Consider the following 17,833-nt stretch of genomic DNA (forward strand, 5'->3'; position numbering starts at 1 on the left):
GAGCCCCTAATTACAACTAGCACACAAAAGCAGACAGAGGTAGAGAGAGCAGAGGAAATACATGCAAACAGATTTAGAGAGAGCATAAAATGACAGAGGGAGTACAAAGAAAGAGAGGAGAGAGAGAGAGAGAGAGAGAGAGAGAGAGAGAGAGAGAGAGAGAGAGAGAGAGAGAGAGAGAGAGAGAGAGAGAGAGAGAGAGAAGCTTTTTAATGTGAGGTCTTAAAGCTGCTGACAGCTGAAAAGATCTGAGTCTGCCAGGCCACCTCACACTATACAGAAGACCAAACTCTACATTCCTGTTACACCCACACTACACCACATAGCACCTAACTACACACATGATTATGAACTACATCTGTAAAGCACCTTTCATCCAAATGATTTGTTTCCATTTGAGGTTAATGGATAATGTCAGTAAATTCAGGTAAAATACGAGGGGTAATTTCTAAATTACATGAGGTTCCCATACAATGCTAGTCCTGCGCAAATAGGACATAAAACACAGAATTGTCTGTATATGTGTCCCCTCAAACGTAGAGTCCCCTTAGAGTAATTATCACAGCACACACCTCTACATGCACAATGGAAATGCCAACGTGTAAATCATTAAGTTGTATCGTTGTTGATAACCTATGCGTGTAAATACGTATTTCTTTCAGTTACACCAACATTGTTCTTGTGAAGCAGTTTTGTTCTTGATATAGACCACCGCCACCACCAGCGACAAAGCAAGCACGACGCCATCTGGATTTTCCATGACAAAGTACGGCTTCGTCACGGAACGCCACATTGGGATTTGTGCGCCTTTGTTTACTACACACATACTGTAGTAACTTACTCTTGATTGGACAGGGAACACAACATTTAGACTCCAATGACTTGTTTATAAATCATAACATAACAGTATGTTAACCAATTTAAACCGGGAACGCATCTGTGTAACCACTTTATCCATATTTTATACTTTGGCTATTCAAAAATAGCAGATACAAGCTCATAGCTCATGAGCTTGTATCTGCTATTTTTGAAAAATCTTGAACATTTGTGCAAGTATTTGAATATATATATATTTTTTAAAGGGAACCTTTTGGACTCAAATATTTGCTTCTGGGGGTCCCTGGAACAAAATATTTTGACATGGGGTTCCACGGCCAAATACATATCATTTTGGGGTCCTTGACATAAAGGTTTGAGCACCACAGATAAAGCAACACACGTTTTTCAGAAAACTGTTAGGATTTAGAAGACATTTTTTTAGATGCGTTCCCGGATTGAATGGGTTAAAGAATGACAGAGAACCATGAGCGCTGGGTTCCCTCACCGTGCGGAATGGCGATGGGGATGCCTGACTCGTCCACGGGGCGATGCCCTCGTAGTGAGGGGCCTTGATGACGGACACCCTCTTCTCCTCCTCAGAGAATCGGGCGATGGGTATGGTGCTGCAGATGGTGGTCTGACCCGTTACCACTGACTCCCTGGTGACCGACTCACTGCCCTCTGGGGGGAGAGAGAGAGAGAGATAGATAGATACCTTTATTATCCGGCGGGGGGGGGGGGGGAAATCAGTCACCCAGAGGCGGCAGAGCAGTTAAGGTTACAAAGTTACAGGTAAAGAGTAAGAAAAAGTACTGTTGTGTACAGCAAACCCCCCCCCCCCCCCAAAAAAAAAAAACTAAACAAGAAGAAGCATCAACAATACAGAAAAACTATGACTCCAAACATACCAAGCCTGGACAAAAGTTATGAGTCACAGCAGAAAAATAAGAAATAAAAAAAAGGTTAGAAAATAAAAAGAAAGTGAAACTGCTGAGCTACTTCCGAACACGTCTGCCTCAAGGAGCGACAATGTAAAACGATGAGAGACGAGAGACGAGAGACGAGAGAGAGAGAGAGAGAGAGAGAGAGAGAGAGAGAGAGAGAGAGAGTATTGCAGGCCATATGGTGGAGTACAGCTTATCGTTTCATCATGTGTAATCTGAGGGAATCTGGGGAAACTCAAAATCGAGTTTTTGACTTCATTTTCATAAAGGAGGTTCAGTTGCATGGATCTTCAAACCAAAGCCCTCCAAGTCAAGCCAGTATTCAATCCACTCATATCTCTGCTTACGAATAACACCTACATGCACACTAAGCACACCTGTAAATCATACTTGAAGGTTTCAGTACTGCAAACCTAAGCACTAACGCCAGCCTCTCCCCACTTCCATTTTGTTCTGCAACTGATTACCTCTGCCTGCTGGTAATGGGAGTAAATACATCATATCCTGTGAACCTCGGCAATGCCTTTATTGTCAACATTACCTAACAGGACAGGAGCACTAAAGACCCATTAACCGTTCAATCGATGCGAGAGACTACGTAAATCATCTCGCCGCAAGACAACTCACGCCGTTTCAATATGCAGGTATAAATCACAGTGATCTGTTTAAGCGGGGTGCTTGAGGGATCTAAATATGTTTATTCCTACGTTACTGGAAAAGTTGGGAGGATGTTCTATTAATATGATCCAGAACCAAGAATACATCAGCCCTTTTTCAACCTCTGGATTTAGTTTTGGGGTTAGTGGACGTGTCAGGAACAAGTTCAGGGCCAAGGCAGGCCCAGCTGTCATCCTGATTCCACTCCAGACACCCACTTGGAAAAGAAACTTGAGAATGTCAGCTCTCCAGGGGCTTTGTTTTTCATTTTAAGTCGTTTGGAGTATTCCTGTGTTTTCCATCGATTTTTTCTGAGAGTCCGTTTTTTTTGGGGGCACTTGGCAGAGCACCCAGCCAGAGGGTTGTCCTGGATGGTGCACCTGCCATGCAGTCTCTATTGTAGAGCAATTAGCAGTTCTACACGTTTAATGAGAAACAAAAAGAGTTCCAGTTTTCTCCTACAATCCTTGTCCTAGCATGGCTTTCTGACTCAATGTTTCTAGGATCACAGTAGCTTGTGATTCCCTATCTAAAATACACCAAAATATGTTAGCAAAGGCATTTATTTTTCTCTTTCAGGTTTTCTGTGCAAGAGAGTGGGAGATTTAAGGTTATAAAAACCCTATTTATTTTCGTGTAAAATGTTGTGTAATTATTGTAAGCGATATCCTTTTGAGCGTTTTTTACTTTTGGTGTTTTTGTTAGATTTTTTTGTTTTAACAATTCAACTGTGATATTTCTGCTAAGATATGCATATGCACAATACCTACACAATTAAATATGTATGTTGCACATCACCTGCACAATTATGGAACTGCTGTACCTGTTTAAGACAAGATCTTAAATTTCATTCTCACTGTATGTATATGTTCTATACAGACGTGGTCCGCCGGCCGGGCCCTCCATTAGCCAATTTTAATATAGGATATATTTTTTGTATTATTATATTATTATTTCTTCTCTTACTTAATATATTATTATGTATAGGATTGCACAATCTTTTGCGGAACAAGTCCCAACGAGATTTCACTGCTTGTACTTGTATAATATAGTGACAAATAAAACCTTCTTGATTTTTGATTGTAAAGATTCCTTGTGAATGAAAAGTGCAATACAAATAAAATGCATTATTACTTATTATTGTTAATACAATAAAATTAAAATAAATAAAGACGGAGAAAAAGACCCAATAAGGTGATAGTGTCTCACCTGAGCTCCTGCTCTGTCTGTGGAGTCCAGTGCGGAGTGAAGTAGGAGGAGGGGGGTACGACGGAGGGGAAAGGGGTCTCTGAGGTGCATGGCCAGTGCTTCCATTCATAGCCTGAGAGAGAACCTGGCCCTGAGACACACAGAAGAGGCCGACAAACCAGAAAGCAGACGAGTCAATCATCTTGTAGCCAGTGGACAGATAGATCATATGAACGATGCCAGAGATGTTCATGTAATATGAAACAACACAGTGGGGAACAGGTTAAGGAAGCTCTTACTGGAAGAATATGTTGAGGATTGTAGGCACTAAAAAGTAATACTTAAACAAGATTGATCAGATTTATGAGTCAAAGAGATTAGTTAGAGGGACATGAGGAAGACATGCTTCATCTGCTGAGACTGCAGAGCAAAGGTGTCTAACCTTGTGCCATGGAAGGCTGAGTGCACGGCAACATCCGGAGTGTTAATTTAGACTGAAAGTGTAAAAATAGAACTGCAAGGGACTTTACTGTGTGTGTGTATACTCTTTCCAAACAAACACCGCAGCAGCTGATATCAATCTGCGTCCACTCAGCCCTCAATGACGATGTCTGGACATCGCAACGGCAAAGGTTAACCACTTGAGCCTATACTGTACTTTATCGTACAGCGAAAAGTGAAAGTATAGCCGATTTTCAATGCTCACAGCACGTCACATCGTGATGTGTTATTTTTGTTGTACCTATAATGACATGCTCATAATAGGAATGCCAGGGGTGAACGTGGTAAAGAACAGTAGGTTAGGAGGGAGAGACATTCAGTCGATTAAAAGACAGACATGGAAGAGGTTAAAACACTGGGTCATCTCTCTAGATTTACTTGTTTTGTGACAAATTATACACAACCTGTGGCATACAGTACATACAAGGCCGGACTGTGGGTGGAAAATATTAATGTTTTGTTAATGTTAGTCTGAAAATATAAAAATGCACTCCATAAGGGTGCATTTTTACACTCCATTTTAGGCCGAATCGAAGGCCCACGAAAAATCACCGGACAAAATGATGTGCATTTACACTTGTGAATTGATAATTAGAGAAAATGAACATACAGAGTTGTTCCACAGCTGATGTAAAAACACACATAGATATTTAACAGACAGACAGCACTGGTGGGAACAGAGACACACAACATTATTGAAAGGAATCACAAAGGCTTGAAATCAAGATTGAAGGTGTGTAGACCGGCAGACCGGCTCAAGCAGGTTGAGTGGAATGTAAAACAGTGAGAACACACGTTGAGGAGGACGGGGTGGGATCACGCCTTCCAGTCAAAGATGGGAGGACGGAAAGGGAGACGGGGATCAGGTTTTTTGCTATAGCGGCGTGTGTTAAAGTAAGTTACGCGGCAGTGACTTGCGGGAATAGTTACGTTAGTGACCACGAGGGCCGTGGTTGCAGCAGCCGCCACAGCACCGACGGTGTCGCAGACCGCGTTTATCGGTTCCTCTGCGCCGCCGTTGACGACGGTATAGGCAGAGAGGTGGCTGAAGGTGGGGGAGGGCGTAGGAGAGGCGCCGGGAGAATCCAGGCTGCAGACCTGCAGCTCCTCCAAGAAGCCGGCCGTGGATGAGGAGTAGTGGCTGAGGGCCGACACCGTCACGGGGGAGGCCGAGGGTGAGGCGCCACTGCCCCCCTCGCCGCCGCCTCCCCCCAGGCTCAGCGCCAACATCCCTCCCCCACCTCCAGATGCCACTCCGGTGGCGGAGGGGTACGGGGTGGGGGTCAGTGTCTTGGGCAGGAGCCCTGGCAGGTAGTCAAGAGACTCACTGCTCTGGCTGCGGTACGGGGAGCGGCAGGAGGCAGCGTCGGGGGAATGGGGCGCCTGGTTGCCACGGGAAGGAGGGAGAGAGAGAGGGGGAGGTGGACGGAGAAGGGAGAAGGAGAGAGGAGAGATTGAGAGTTCTTAGTGGAACAGTGGAAGTGTCATGTGAAACATGCAGGAGGAGGGAGCGGCGAGCAGCTGCGGAACCCGTGACTTCCTGAAAGAAGTTGGAAGTCCTCTCTGTGAACTCAAGAGGCCGTGTTAGTCCAAACTCTGTGGAGCACAACAAACACTGTGTGGGGCAACATCAGTACTGTGCACATGAAAACACGCACACACTCGCACGAACACACACACGCACGCACGCACGCACACACGCACGCACGCACGCACGCACGCACGCACGCACGCACGCACGCACGCACGCACGCACGCACGCACGCACGCACGCACGCACGCACGCACGCACGCACGCACGCACGCACACAGTTAGTTTGGTTGGTTGGTTGGTTGTTTGGTTGGTTGGTTGGTTTGAAGGTGATGATGAATGTAACGATCGTGGTTGATCATTTTGGGTTAATTCAGCCTGGTTGTCAGGTATGTACCAACAATACTGCAGGGGAGGGTCTTGGAGGAACCATGGGAGCAGTCTTGTCCATCTCCACTGGGTCTGGAGCTGGAGTTGGAGTCCGACCCAGAACTGGACCTTGAGCTGCTGGGGCCTTGACTTCCTTGGCTGCAGGGCCTGGAGGAGGGCATGCCACCGGGGTCTTGGGCGCCATGTGGACCGACAGCGAGGACGTTCGCGTCAGAGGCGGTGGGATGGTCGAGTCTCTCCGAGGGGGCGGGGTTGGGGGCGGGGGTGAGGCCTGAGTCAGGGGCGGGGGTGAGGTCGGGGTTGGGGTCAGGGGCGGGGGGTAGTGGTGAGGCTGGGGCCGGGGTCGGGGGTGGGGGTAGGGGTGAGGCTGGGGGTGGGGTCGGCGGTGGGGGTGAGGCTGGGGTCTTGGGCCGGGGCTCCGAGTGGGAGTTGATGTGAGCAGGGGGATCGGGGATGGTGACCGGGGTCAGCTTGAGGGACGACACCTTGCGCTCCTGGACCTGGGTGTTAGTGGTGGTCGCAGCGATACAGTTGCTAACGTCGCCGGGTGTAGCAGAGGGGCGGGCGTGCAGGGAATCGTGCTCGGGTGGAGCTAGAGCAGAGGTGTGACCGGTGCTCGTCTCAGAGTAGGAATAGGAGGATGAGCTACGAATAGTATTGTAGATCTCCTCCAATACCGTGTTCTCACTGTGAGTTATTCCAAGCGTTCCGGATGCAAAGGCATCACCCATGCCGGCAACAAGGGAGCTATAGGACGGGGGGTTAGTACCCGTGGGGGGGAGGAGGAAACTCTTTCTCCGAGGGGGCGGTAATGGCACCTGATTGACAGCCTTGGTTGGCCAATGAAGGTGTCGGACAGCCACAGACGAGTTTGAACAACAACAACAACAACAACAACAACAACAACAGAAAATGTGCGTCAGTGTAAAGCTGGAAACAATAAATCATCGTCAGGACACTGTAAAGACATAATTCTGGAATGTAGTCTGGTGTTTCTGTGGATTAGAGGCTGCATTTCATGGTGCTGTGGTGTGGTCACAGATACATTCTCTCACACAAACTATGCACACGCACGCACGCGGGGCGCGCGGGCGCGCACACTCACACACACACACACACACACACACACACACACACACACACACACACACACACACACCGCAAGACCAGGAAGGAATCTTTTGATTAGTCTGCTAATGGTTGCAGTAAGAAACATAAACAGTGGGAACAGCCTGGGAACAGAGAGAGAGAGAGAGAGAGAGAGAGAGAGAGAGAGAGAGAGAGAGAGAGACACTTGAAAACAAACAGCATGGAAACACATAGAACCTTAAACAGTAGCAATGATGATGGAAGGTTCAGTGAGAGTTGGAAAGCTGAGCAGTGAAGCTGAGGGGTAAGAGAGAGAGAGAGAGAGAGAGAGAGAGAGAAGAGAGAGAGAGAGAGAGAGAGAGAGAGAGAGAGAGAGAGAGAGAGAGAGAGAGAGAGAGAGAGAGAGAGGAGAAAGACAGAGAGACAGAGAGAGAGAGAGAGAGAGAGAGAGAGAGAGAGAGAGAGAGAGAGAGAGAGAGAGAGAGAGAGAGAGAGAGAGAGAGAGAGGCATACAGAAAAAGATGTGGTTAATTCAGCTCAGTTAATATATTATGCAAAGCTGTTATAATTCTTGTAGTATAGTGGAACATTATCTGTTATCTGATATTACATTTCTGGGATATTTACAGTATTTGTTGGCCGTTTCCTGCAATGCTTTGGCAAGACACATTTCATTGTCCTGCCAATAAAGCTTGAATTTGTGTTTGGAGAGAGATTTGGGGAAAAACAAGGATGTGCAAGACAGTGTGTGATCTACCAGTATGTAGGGCTGTCAGGATTATGACATTTTACAAGACCATTCATTGTTACACAAATAATTGCGATTAACAATTTCATTGTGTTTTTGTCGTTACATGATATAGGCCTATATGAATACAAATTACATTTCTGTTTGTCTTTGAAGTTACACATGGCAGATATGACAAATAAGCTTAATATACAAAGACATGACTGACATATCTGACAAATTTAATAACTTTAAAAACATTAATAGTGAATTAATAGCCGATCTACAAGCTCACGATGCGACGCGTTGTGATGAAGGTCCATATTCAGCATTATATTCATACACCATATTCAGCATTTGTACTCCGACGCACCTGTCCGTTTGTAGGTGTGCAAAAGGACATATCCTAAAATATTAGGCGATTATGTAATAACTGTGACAGGCCTATAATACCTGTGAGGGAGACTTCTTGTCCTGAAGGTTGGGTCTGACGCTGCGGAAGCCTTTGGCAGCTAGAGAGGAGTTGCCGGCGTCTCCGTTCCTCAGGCCGTCTGTAGCGCTGCGTGACCGCCAGGCATCTGGAGAACACACAACACCAGATAGACAGGGCTCTTCAACGTTTTTTTCAGGCCAAGGACCGCTTAGCTGAGAGAGTGATGAAGCAGGGACCCCCCCACTACATGTTTTATAAAACATTGTGAAAACAGCTACATCTACAAGCTTGAGCTACGAGCGTGTAGATCGGCTATTTTCACAATATTTATATATGTGGAACCAAGTCAAACTAAATGTAATGCCTACAATTCCAAGTGCTTGTCAGGGTGGGGGGTCCCCAGTTCAAATATGATTATTTTTGGGGGGTCGTGGCCAGAAAGGTTTGGGAACCCTTGCGTTTGTGACAACTCTTTGCCATCTGTGACATCAGGTAATGCGTTCTGTGGTGTTAATATCTTGTCCTAACAAATATCCTAGACGTCCTAGAGATGATTCTACATATTAATGAAAGCGGTACAATAGCAATGCAGAATGTTGGTGGTTAACATTTGTCGTGTTTTATGGTGGTATATGGTATCAGAGATTATTTCATATTGTCATTTGCTAGATTAACCCATTTAGACCTGAGGCTGATTCTAAAAACGCCTTCTAAATCCTGACCTACAGTAAGTTTTCTGAAAAACTAAAAAAATTACAACAAATGTATGTTGCTATATACTGTACATAGCAACAGGAACCGCAAAAGGGGCTCCTGTCCTGAAAGGTATAGTTACAAATAGGGGTTCCCGCCAAAAATTGGTTAAAAGTCTTCAAGGAATACTGTAAAATATTCTAAATATTGTTTTAAGGAAATGCATTACCTGATGAATCGGATGAGTGAGACTCACTCCCTGGGGACAGAGAAGACACATCAGCAATAAATAAGTGAAATCTTGTATTATAAAACCCCAAGGAAAAGAAAATACATACAAAGTATATTATAGCAACAAGAGAGATTAGGAAGCACACAAACGAACCATGGCAAGACACTGAAAGGAGGAGAGACAGTGGATATCAGCTGACAATGCATATCCTGACATGAAACAAATTAGCTCATATTCATGCTGTAATTTACGAGGATTTTTTAAACACCAACCACTGATAAATTGTATGGTAAAGGTATGAAATGAACTGTGAGCTGAAGATTCTGGCACGTTGATGGATAATTCAGATTGAAGGATGAATATTTTATTGACACATCCATCACAGATTTTAGGACTTCACAAGTTCACATACTTCAATCAGCCACACTCACAATAATTATTACCCAAAATGAAACATTTGAAGGATTACACCATTCCTCATCCAGGAGTCTGCCCAGCTCCTTATCCAGGCCTCAGTCAGCTCAAAACTTGACTACTGTAACTCCTGCCTTACTGGCCTCCAGGGATGCGCCTCCAAATGAACCAGAATGCAGCAGCACTCCTGGAGTACAAAACACTGATGTTGGCCTATTAAGGCAACCAGAGGCATGGCAGACTCTTCTCCCTCCTGCCTCCCAAACTGTGGAACAAACTCCCCATTGCAGTCAGAACCGCAGACTCACCTCTTCAGACTCTACCTGCCCCTCTAGTCTAGCACTTCAGTCTTCCTGTATCCCTTCCTGCCACCTTCTGCCTCGATTGCTGCTAGCGATTGACCAAGATAACGGCTAACATGCAGACATGATCTTGGTCACTGGTTCTCACGTATTTGTTTACTTAGTTAGGTTTGTTTTCTTGACCCACAATGTTAAGAATGTAATCGCATGTTATTTAAACAGATGCTAGGTTCATTGTTTACCTTGTATCCTATAGTTTCAATGTACAGATGTAATTGTTATTTCAATAGTATGTTTTTTGGACTGATGCTAGGCTCTTGGTTTACCTGGGATCCTAGTTTCTTGAGATATTATCTCTCTGCATCTCTGCATGTGATTACCTTGCTTAAGTCGCTCTGGAAAAGAGCGTCTGCTAAATTATAAATTGTAAATTGAAAGCATGGTAAGTAAATAAATAAATAAATAGCTAGCCCTGAACATACAGTAATATGACTCAATAACAGCATAAAAGATGGCATTATCCATATAGTATGGTATATTACAGTACATCGCATAGCCAGGAGGGACAAAATGTTCTGCAATTGCCTATAGGCCCTAGTCCAATACTGTAACTTCTACAACTCAACCATCTAGCCAGCCAGCCAGCCTGTCACAGACAACGTTGCCAGGGTAAACCTCACAAAAAATATGAATGGGAATGGGAATGTATTGTCCATATTTTTGGGGGGGAAATAAATCTGGACAGTGGCTAGTTAAGCTGTCAGGAACTCATATAGACTGGCCCGCTTAACCTGTCTGAGAGCAGAGAAGGATAAAACACCTCTCCAGAGCACCACATTAGCCGCACAGTCATTCAACGGGGAGATTAGAGTCCAGCAGAATGGGCATTAAAGCCCTATTATTAGGGATTAGGAGTGGAACTAGAGAACTAGACAGACACACCCAGAGAGGAAAGCCTGAAGGTGAGACAGGCTAAGTGAGAAAGCTTGATGGCTTTTTAGCATTAGCTGTCATCATGTAGCATTCATCGGTCCATTCTTTGGATGCTTTGGTTTCTCTATGATGTCATTGTCAAGTTTTATATGCAGATGAATTGATACTGAGATGAGAGACACTGAAGATGAGAGACAAGAGGAAAGGGGGGGGTCGCTTCAATAGGTGTCTCCATGTTTAAACTGGAGACACCTGGAATGCAGCTATTTGTGAGCTCCGCTTTGAGGTCGGATGGATCTAACAGTAGCTGTGGGAAGTGATGATGACAAAGAGACCAAATGACTCTCTCTTGGATGGTAAAATAACTCAACACCCCGTAGCTACGTATGATACCTCACTTCTACCTAAGATTAGCTACTAAACGTAGGCTTTGTTGACGGACAGCTGTAACGGTAGCATTGAGGCCTGCGCTGAAAATGTAGCTAATTATGACTGCACAAAGTCATAATAAGCCACCTTGTAATCATAGCTAGAGCTAAATAAACAGCTACTGCTATGAGAGTCATTTTGACCCTATTCTCAAGGTAGCTAAACCTAATATAAACGCCTTTGAAGCAATTAAATGGTGTGTGTATTATGAGAGATAAAGTACAAGTACCTAAGGCGATGCTCAGGATTTTATGAAGTGTAGCTGAAAGCAGTTTTTAATTTTTATTTGATCTCACATAGTTCCTGCCAAGTTCCAGGGGAGACATGAGTATGAAGAAGAGATACTTGGCACTGCCCGCGATAGCTAGATAATTGGTAAATGCCTTTGACCCTGCATTTTAATCTCCATCATTAGACAGCAGATATGAACCACATGGAGAAAGGCAGCCTATTATGTCGAAGTCATAAGAAATTAAATCATTTGAAAAGAACCCTCATCAAAGATTCACCTCGCACCAAATCCTTTATTCATAATCTTCTCTGACTGTGAGCTGGGCGTCAAGAGGGCAACCGTGTTCCAATTGCAATGGCTGCCAAAATTACAGACACTTTCACAATAGCACCGTGTAAAACTAGATGTGTCTATTGAATTCTGCAGACATAATTATCTTAGTCACTTGTTCTCGTGTTGTTTGTTTCGTAGATTCGTTTTTCTCGGCCACAAAGGTTAAGAATGTGATTTACATACAGTAGCATGTTATTTAGACAGGTGCTAGGTTCATTGTTTATGTTCTGTCCTATAGTTTAAAATGTACGGAATGATTAGATAACATGTTGTATAGACAGATGATAGGTTCACTGTTTACTTACAGTATATACTAGTTTCTTTGAGGCACTACACTGTTCTCTCTGCACTCATCTGCGCTCCCTGCACACTCTCACATGTATGTGATTATTGATCTTGCTTATCGACGTTATTGAAGTTCATGCTTACTCTGCTTATTCCGATCTCACACTTGTAGGTCGCTCTGGTTAAGAGCGTCTGCTAAATGCTTAAATTGTAAATTGTAAATTGTAGTAGAGTACAGTAGAGGTCGTCAAACATGGAATTTTCAAGGCCGATGCCAATTCCAGAACAGGAAGGCCGATATGAACCTATTTTCTTTTTCCTAAATCAGATTCACGCATGTCTGTATTAATCATTTAATATTGGCTTGTCACTGCAGTGCATGGTAAAAAACAACTCCTTGCATGTGTACCGTATATGGTGTTTCTGATTCTGATGTTACATCCAAATCACATGGCTCTCGACTAGCCAATCACAGCAAAGTCCTATCAACAGAAGGCATAAACAATCAAGCCTCAGAGAGGAAAAAGGGCGGACAGAGCAGGGACAGCCAAGCATAGAGAACAGGAAACAGAGTGATGAGAAGAATATGGGGTCAGACGATGACAAATGAACACTGCCAAATGGAAGCCGAGCAAACACTAACAACAGGAAGGAAGGAGAGAGACAGGAAGGGAGACACCAGGGTAGAGGAGGAGTGGTTTGGGCGGAAAGGAAACAGAATGGCACACTGCGAGCCAATTAGACAAGAAAAACATCCCTCGGTCGGGAAATGTTTTGAGCAAATCAAATCAATCAAACACAACCTGGCTCGATCATAAGGCCTGTGAACAACTACCAACTATTAACATAGTCTTATCACATTAATTGCCCATTAGGGAGCTTTGTGTACAATACATACTGTATATTACTTTGACAGCATTTAACATTTAACCACTTGAACCCCAGCATGCCTATTCTGGAGGTTACATTCACCACAAAATGGCAGATTTACAATCTCACAACTTAGTGTGGTCTTACCTTATCTTTGACAAACTTCATATTAGGTTAGCTGTTACATTAATGATCATATTATTAAATGTTATTGATTTCCAGTATGCATGTGCATGTTAGTACCTGTGGCCAGGTTGGGGGAGCTCTGGACTCTCTTCATGGGCGAGAGCGTGAGTGACATGGTAGCGCTTTTGCGAGCGCGTCCTCCGCTATCTGGGAAAGCGTAGCCAGGCAGCACAGCCACGGACGCAGAAGCAGCAGCAGCAACGCATGCACGTGCACATACACGCACACACACACACACACACACACACACACACACGCACACACGCACACACGCACACACACACACACACACACACACACACACACACACACAAAAAGGAACCACACCGTTTGTGCAACAACATCCAAATCCAAACAAAAAGCCAGAAACAGAACCCAGACAGGAGGAGGCAAAGAAGCACATGCATTATAACAGCCTGTTTCTTGTGCAATGGAAGAGGTGACAGCTCGTATTGAGTATCTTAATGACGGTGAACATCATTATGTACTTGTTTACCAGAATCACTCAGCATGCAAAGTGATTTCCGTGGCAGAGAGATGAGGCACGGCGTGGCGTTTCAAAACCTGTTCACTGACTCTAGGTTTCAGACACCACTGATGAGCAACCAGCTGTATGATTCCGATACCGTGTCACGTGTAAATTGTGTCACCCTGTCTGTTGTCATGTAGAATTCCATTACGCACAAAAGCAGATGTTTGGCATCTCAAATTACATCTTATTTCATGGCTGCAGTTAAACTTCTACAACAGTGAAGGGACAAAGTGTTAATTTTTACCCATTATAACTCCAAGAGTGTAAAAATGGAATCAAATGGACCCTTGTGGGGTCTATTTGATTCAATTTATACACTCTCAGAGTTAAAAGTAACAGTGGCTATTTTACTTTGCTTTAGCTTGCAATGTGTGCATGCGCGCGTGTGTGTGCGTGTGCGTGTGCGTGTGCGTGTGCGTGTGTGTGTGTGTGTGTGTGTGTGTGTAAAGGCTAAATGATGCATTAGTCATCTTATATTATAATAGGTCCAAGCCTCAAGTATACGTGGGATGGCTGACAACAAATGTATTCATGAATGACTCAGTAGTAACAGCAGTGGTTTTGCTGTACATGTGACATTGTGTTTGAGTCACAGACATTGGCCAAAGTTCAAGGCTCTTTGACTTTCACTGTGTTTCGGCGTCTAACATCATGGCTACGGTCTATTGATCTATAGTATCAATCAGTACGTCAACCCAGTGTTAATTTAGGACAGCACATTTTGATTTAATTTTAGTCATAGTCTTTTTAATGAAATTCCATTCAGTTTTTGACGCGTTTTAGTCATCTGAACTGCTTTAGTTTTAGTCTAGTTTTAATTGACAAAATTTCATAACATTTTAATCGACTAAATTTACAGTTGAATTAGTCGACTAAAAAGTATGTTGGCAGGCCTTGATGGCGTCGTAATGCCTGATTTATACTTAGATGTGTGCCGAAAATAGACGATTTTTTTAGGTTTTTAAAAAAAACGTATTTATTCGCATGAAGAATTCGCCCCGGTGTGTAAGGACCTTAAGATTGGATAGGGCAGGTTAAAAGCATTATGTATGGTATAAAAACACAGCATCAAGTGCAGAAATACACACAGTATTATGAGCTGGTTGACTGAGGGCAAACTCAGGGCAATGGCTATGGAAAGCAAGCAGGGTTTTCTCATGTTCTGATATGCAAGTGGGAATTGGTGTAGGGTGTTTATATTGAAATGTAAAGTCTGTGAGGGAGAGATACAGAGAGGGAGAGTGAGAGAGGTATACCTGTATTCATGGTGAAGAGCACTTCGTATTGGTCTGTTGTAGATGAATACACTTTCCTGCATGAAAAATAAAATATTGATCAAACTTACTGTATAAAAACCCAAAACAGAAATAAACATTTATTTTAATATTCGTAGCATACTTCAAGTTTTTTTAAGAAAAATAAGTCTTTACATAAAATGTTCTAATATTAATGTTATACTATCATCAAAATCTTCGTGTTTTGCCAATCAGTTGGGGTCTCACTTGCAATAACCTAATGGCCCACCAGTGGGCCATTGTAATGCCCACAGGCTGGGAATCACTGTGTAGTTAAGCTACGATATATATATTTTTAAAGCGAACATTTGTAACTCAAATCTTTGCTTCTGGGGGTCCCTGGAACAACATATTTTGAGACGGGGGTCCGCGGCTAAATATATATCATTTTGGGGGTCCTTGGCATGAAAAAGTTTGAGCAGCACTGACATACAGTAGAAACATACGTTTTTCAGAAAATTGTTGGGATTTAGAAGACATTTCTAGAATCGGCTTCAGGTCTCAAGGGTTAAGTGGATTCCTTTAATTTCATTTGGATTTATTTTATTGCATTTAATTGCCAGGTGTCAAAATTGGAAATAAGTGGGTTTTAGTAAGTGGGTTTCCTCCATCCATCAGATTTTGATGCAAATTGTGAATTTACGCATAAGAAAACCCAAATTAAATATGTGTGGCTGAGGTGGAACGGTTGCCATAATTATGATTAAAGATGTGAAGGGTGATAGGAACACATTATTTCAAATACATAATGTATTCTGGCTGGGAAAATGTCTGTGTTTGGCCGTGGCTCTATTCATTACATCAGTGGTTCTCAAACCTTAAGGACCCCCATAACTCTGAGAGTGTACACATTTATATATACCCTCTCAGACTTAAAGACCTGTAACGGTCCATTTGAAGCCCCTCAAGGAACCCTGAGGGTCCCTGGACCCCCACTTTTAGAGCATTACTGCATAACATCATGTTGTGCCCTCTTCAGAATAATTCACATAACAGTAGTTGATGAGAACACACACGCACACACACACACACACACACACACACACACACACACACACACACACACACACACACACACACACACACACACACACACACACACACACACACACACACACACACATACATACACACACACACACACACACACACACACACCTTGTTTCGCATTTTCTTTTGCCACCTCTATGGAAACGTGCTTAACATTTGCACAGCATTTGGATGTTAACTTATCTATTGTAATCCATAGCCTCCTACTGTATACTGTGTGTGTGTGTGCCCGTGTGTGTGCCCGTGTGTGTGCGCACATGTGCACCCGTGTGTGCCCTGTGGTGTCTGTGCGTGCGCGCGTGCGTGCGCGTGTGTGTGCATGCGTGCGTGTGCGCACGCGTGCGTGTGCATGTGTGTGTCATGATGGGGTTCTATGTTATGACAGATATTACAGGCGACAGTCCATACTGACAGCAGAGGGATCATACATGTCTGGTATGCAGATAGCTGGGATGTAGAAATGACTAAACCCTTGGCTCTGAGCCCACTCTTTGTATGTACAGTATGGAACATAGAGGAGCTGTGTCCAATGTTAACGTTTTGTAAAAGTTTCTGGCTATCAAACATGTGGATGTGTATGATTGTGAAGTGATGATACCTTTGTAATGACCAGTTATGCTACCTTATCACTGTATGGTAGGGAAGAAAATATTATCACACACGAAACAAACACATATGTGTACAGTACACACACAAACACATGTGTACACACACAAACACATGTGTACACACACAAACACATACAGTACATACACTTTTCCACATTGTTAGGGAGAAGTGAACTACTTGTTACTAATTTGTAGTTTAACTACATTTCTCAGTAGCTTGCTGGTATTTCAAGTATAGTATTTGCAAACTACTGATTCAAGTAGTTGTCATTGTGTTGTAGTTGTGCCATTAAAGCTTCCTGGAATACTCCTGTTCATCATAAATCATTCAATATACAATTTACAAATGCCTAAATCGTAAAATGAATGATTTATGATGAACATACTGTAGAGTATTCCAGGAAGCCGGATTGTCAGCTCACCTGTAAATTATATATGGCTATAGTTTAGAATGTTTTGAATGAATTCTTCAAACTAAACATGAAAAATGTAGGTGTCAATTAAAGCATTGCTTATAACTATTTATTAACAAATGTTCAGGGCAGTTGATATTTTATAAGTTACCTGGCTAACTGAGTAGTCCTGCTTGGTGCAATAGCCCCATAGTTTCTGGCTGATGGACATTTCACGTTGTATACAAAACAAGCTGACATTCCTTGCACTTTCCCATGATAATTTTTTTGGTTTATGATCTGTGGACAAGCGGTAAATTGTTGTATTAAACTCAAATGAGTGACATTTTTTGCTGGCATGTGACTTTTTGGTATTATAATTATATTTAGTTTTTTACAAAGTAGTTTGAAAACTTTTCTTAACCAAACTAGATTTCTCCTATAGGGAAGCTTTGCTGTGTGAATTAGGCCTAATTTCTACGGTATGCAAAGCTATGTCTTAAAATGTAATTCCCCAGCACAGCTTTTCTGTGTGTGTGTCTCTATTGCAGTTAAAACTGCAGACTCACTCCCAATTTTCCGCCATAATCTGAAGACTCATCACTTCAGACTCCACCTTAGCACCTGCCACCTTAGCACTTGACCTAGCCTTGACGTCCATGCAGAAAAAAAAAAAACTATGTTTTTAGATTTAGACAGATGCCAGGTTCATTTGTTGACCTGGCTGGCATCCTATAGTTTGCATAGTTTCAAAGCACAGATTATTAT

General features: G+C 43.3%; 1 protein-coding gene across 1 annotated transcript in view; it reads right to left on the minus strand.

The window, feature by feature from the left end:
* Positions 1-13,297, minus strand: part of LOC308095812 (sorbin and SH3 domain-containing protein 2-like) — a 57,795-nt gene extending 44,498 nt beyond the window's left edge. The window contains 8 exon segments of the mRNA XM_080442900.1: positions 1,325-1,330; positions 1,332-1,366; positions 1,369-1,500; positions 3,630-3,759; positions 5,040-5,492; positions 8,300-8,424; positions 9,202-9,231; positions 13,246-13,297. Of these exon segments, the coding sequence (XP_080299026.1) occupies positions 1,325-1,330; positions 1,332-1,366; positions 1,369-1,500; positions 3,630-3,759; positions 5,040-5,492; positions 8,300-8,424; positions 9,202-9,231; positions 13,246-13,282 (948 nt within the window). The 5' untranslated portion in view covers positions 13,283-13,297.
* Positions 13,298-17,833: the final 4,536 nt, after the last annotated feature.

This window comes from Gymnoscopelus braueri (assembly GCF_963280865.1).
Source record: "Gymnoscopelus braueri genome assembly, chromosome: 2".
In the NCBI taxonomy this organism is placed as follows: Eukaryota; Metazoa; Chordata; class Actinopteri; order Myctophiformes; family Myctophidae; genus Gymnoscopelus; species Gymnoscopelus braueri.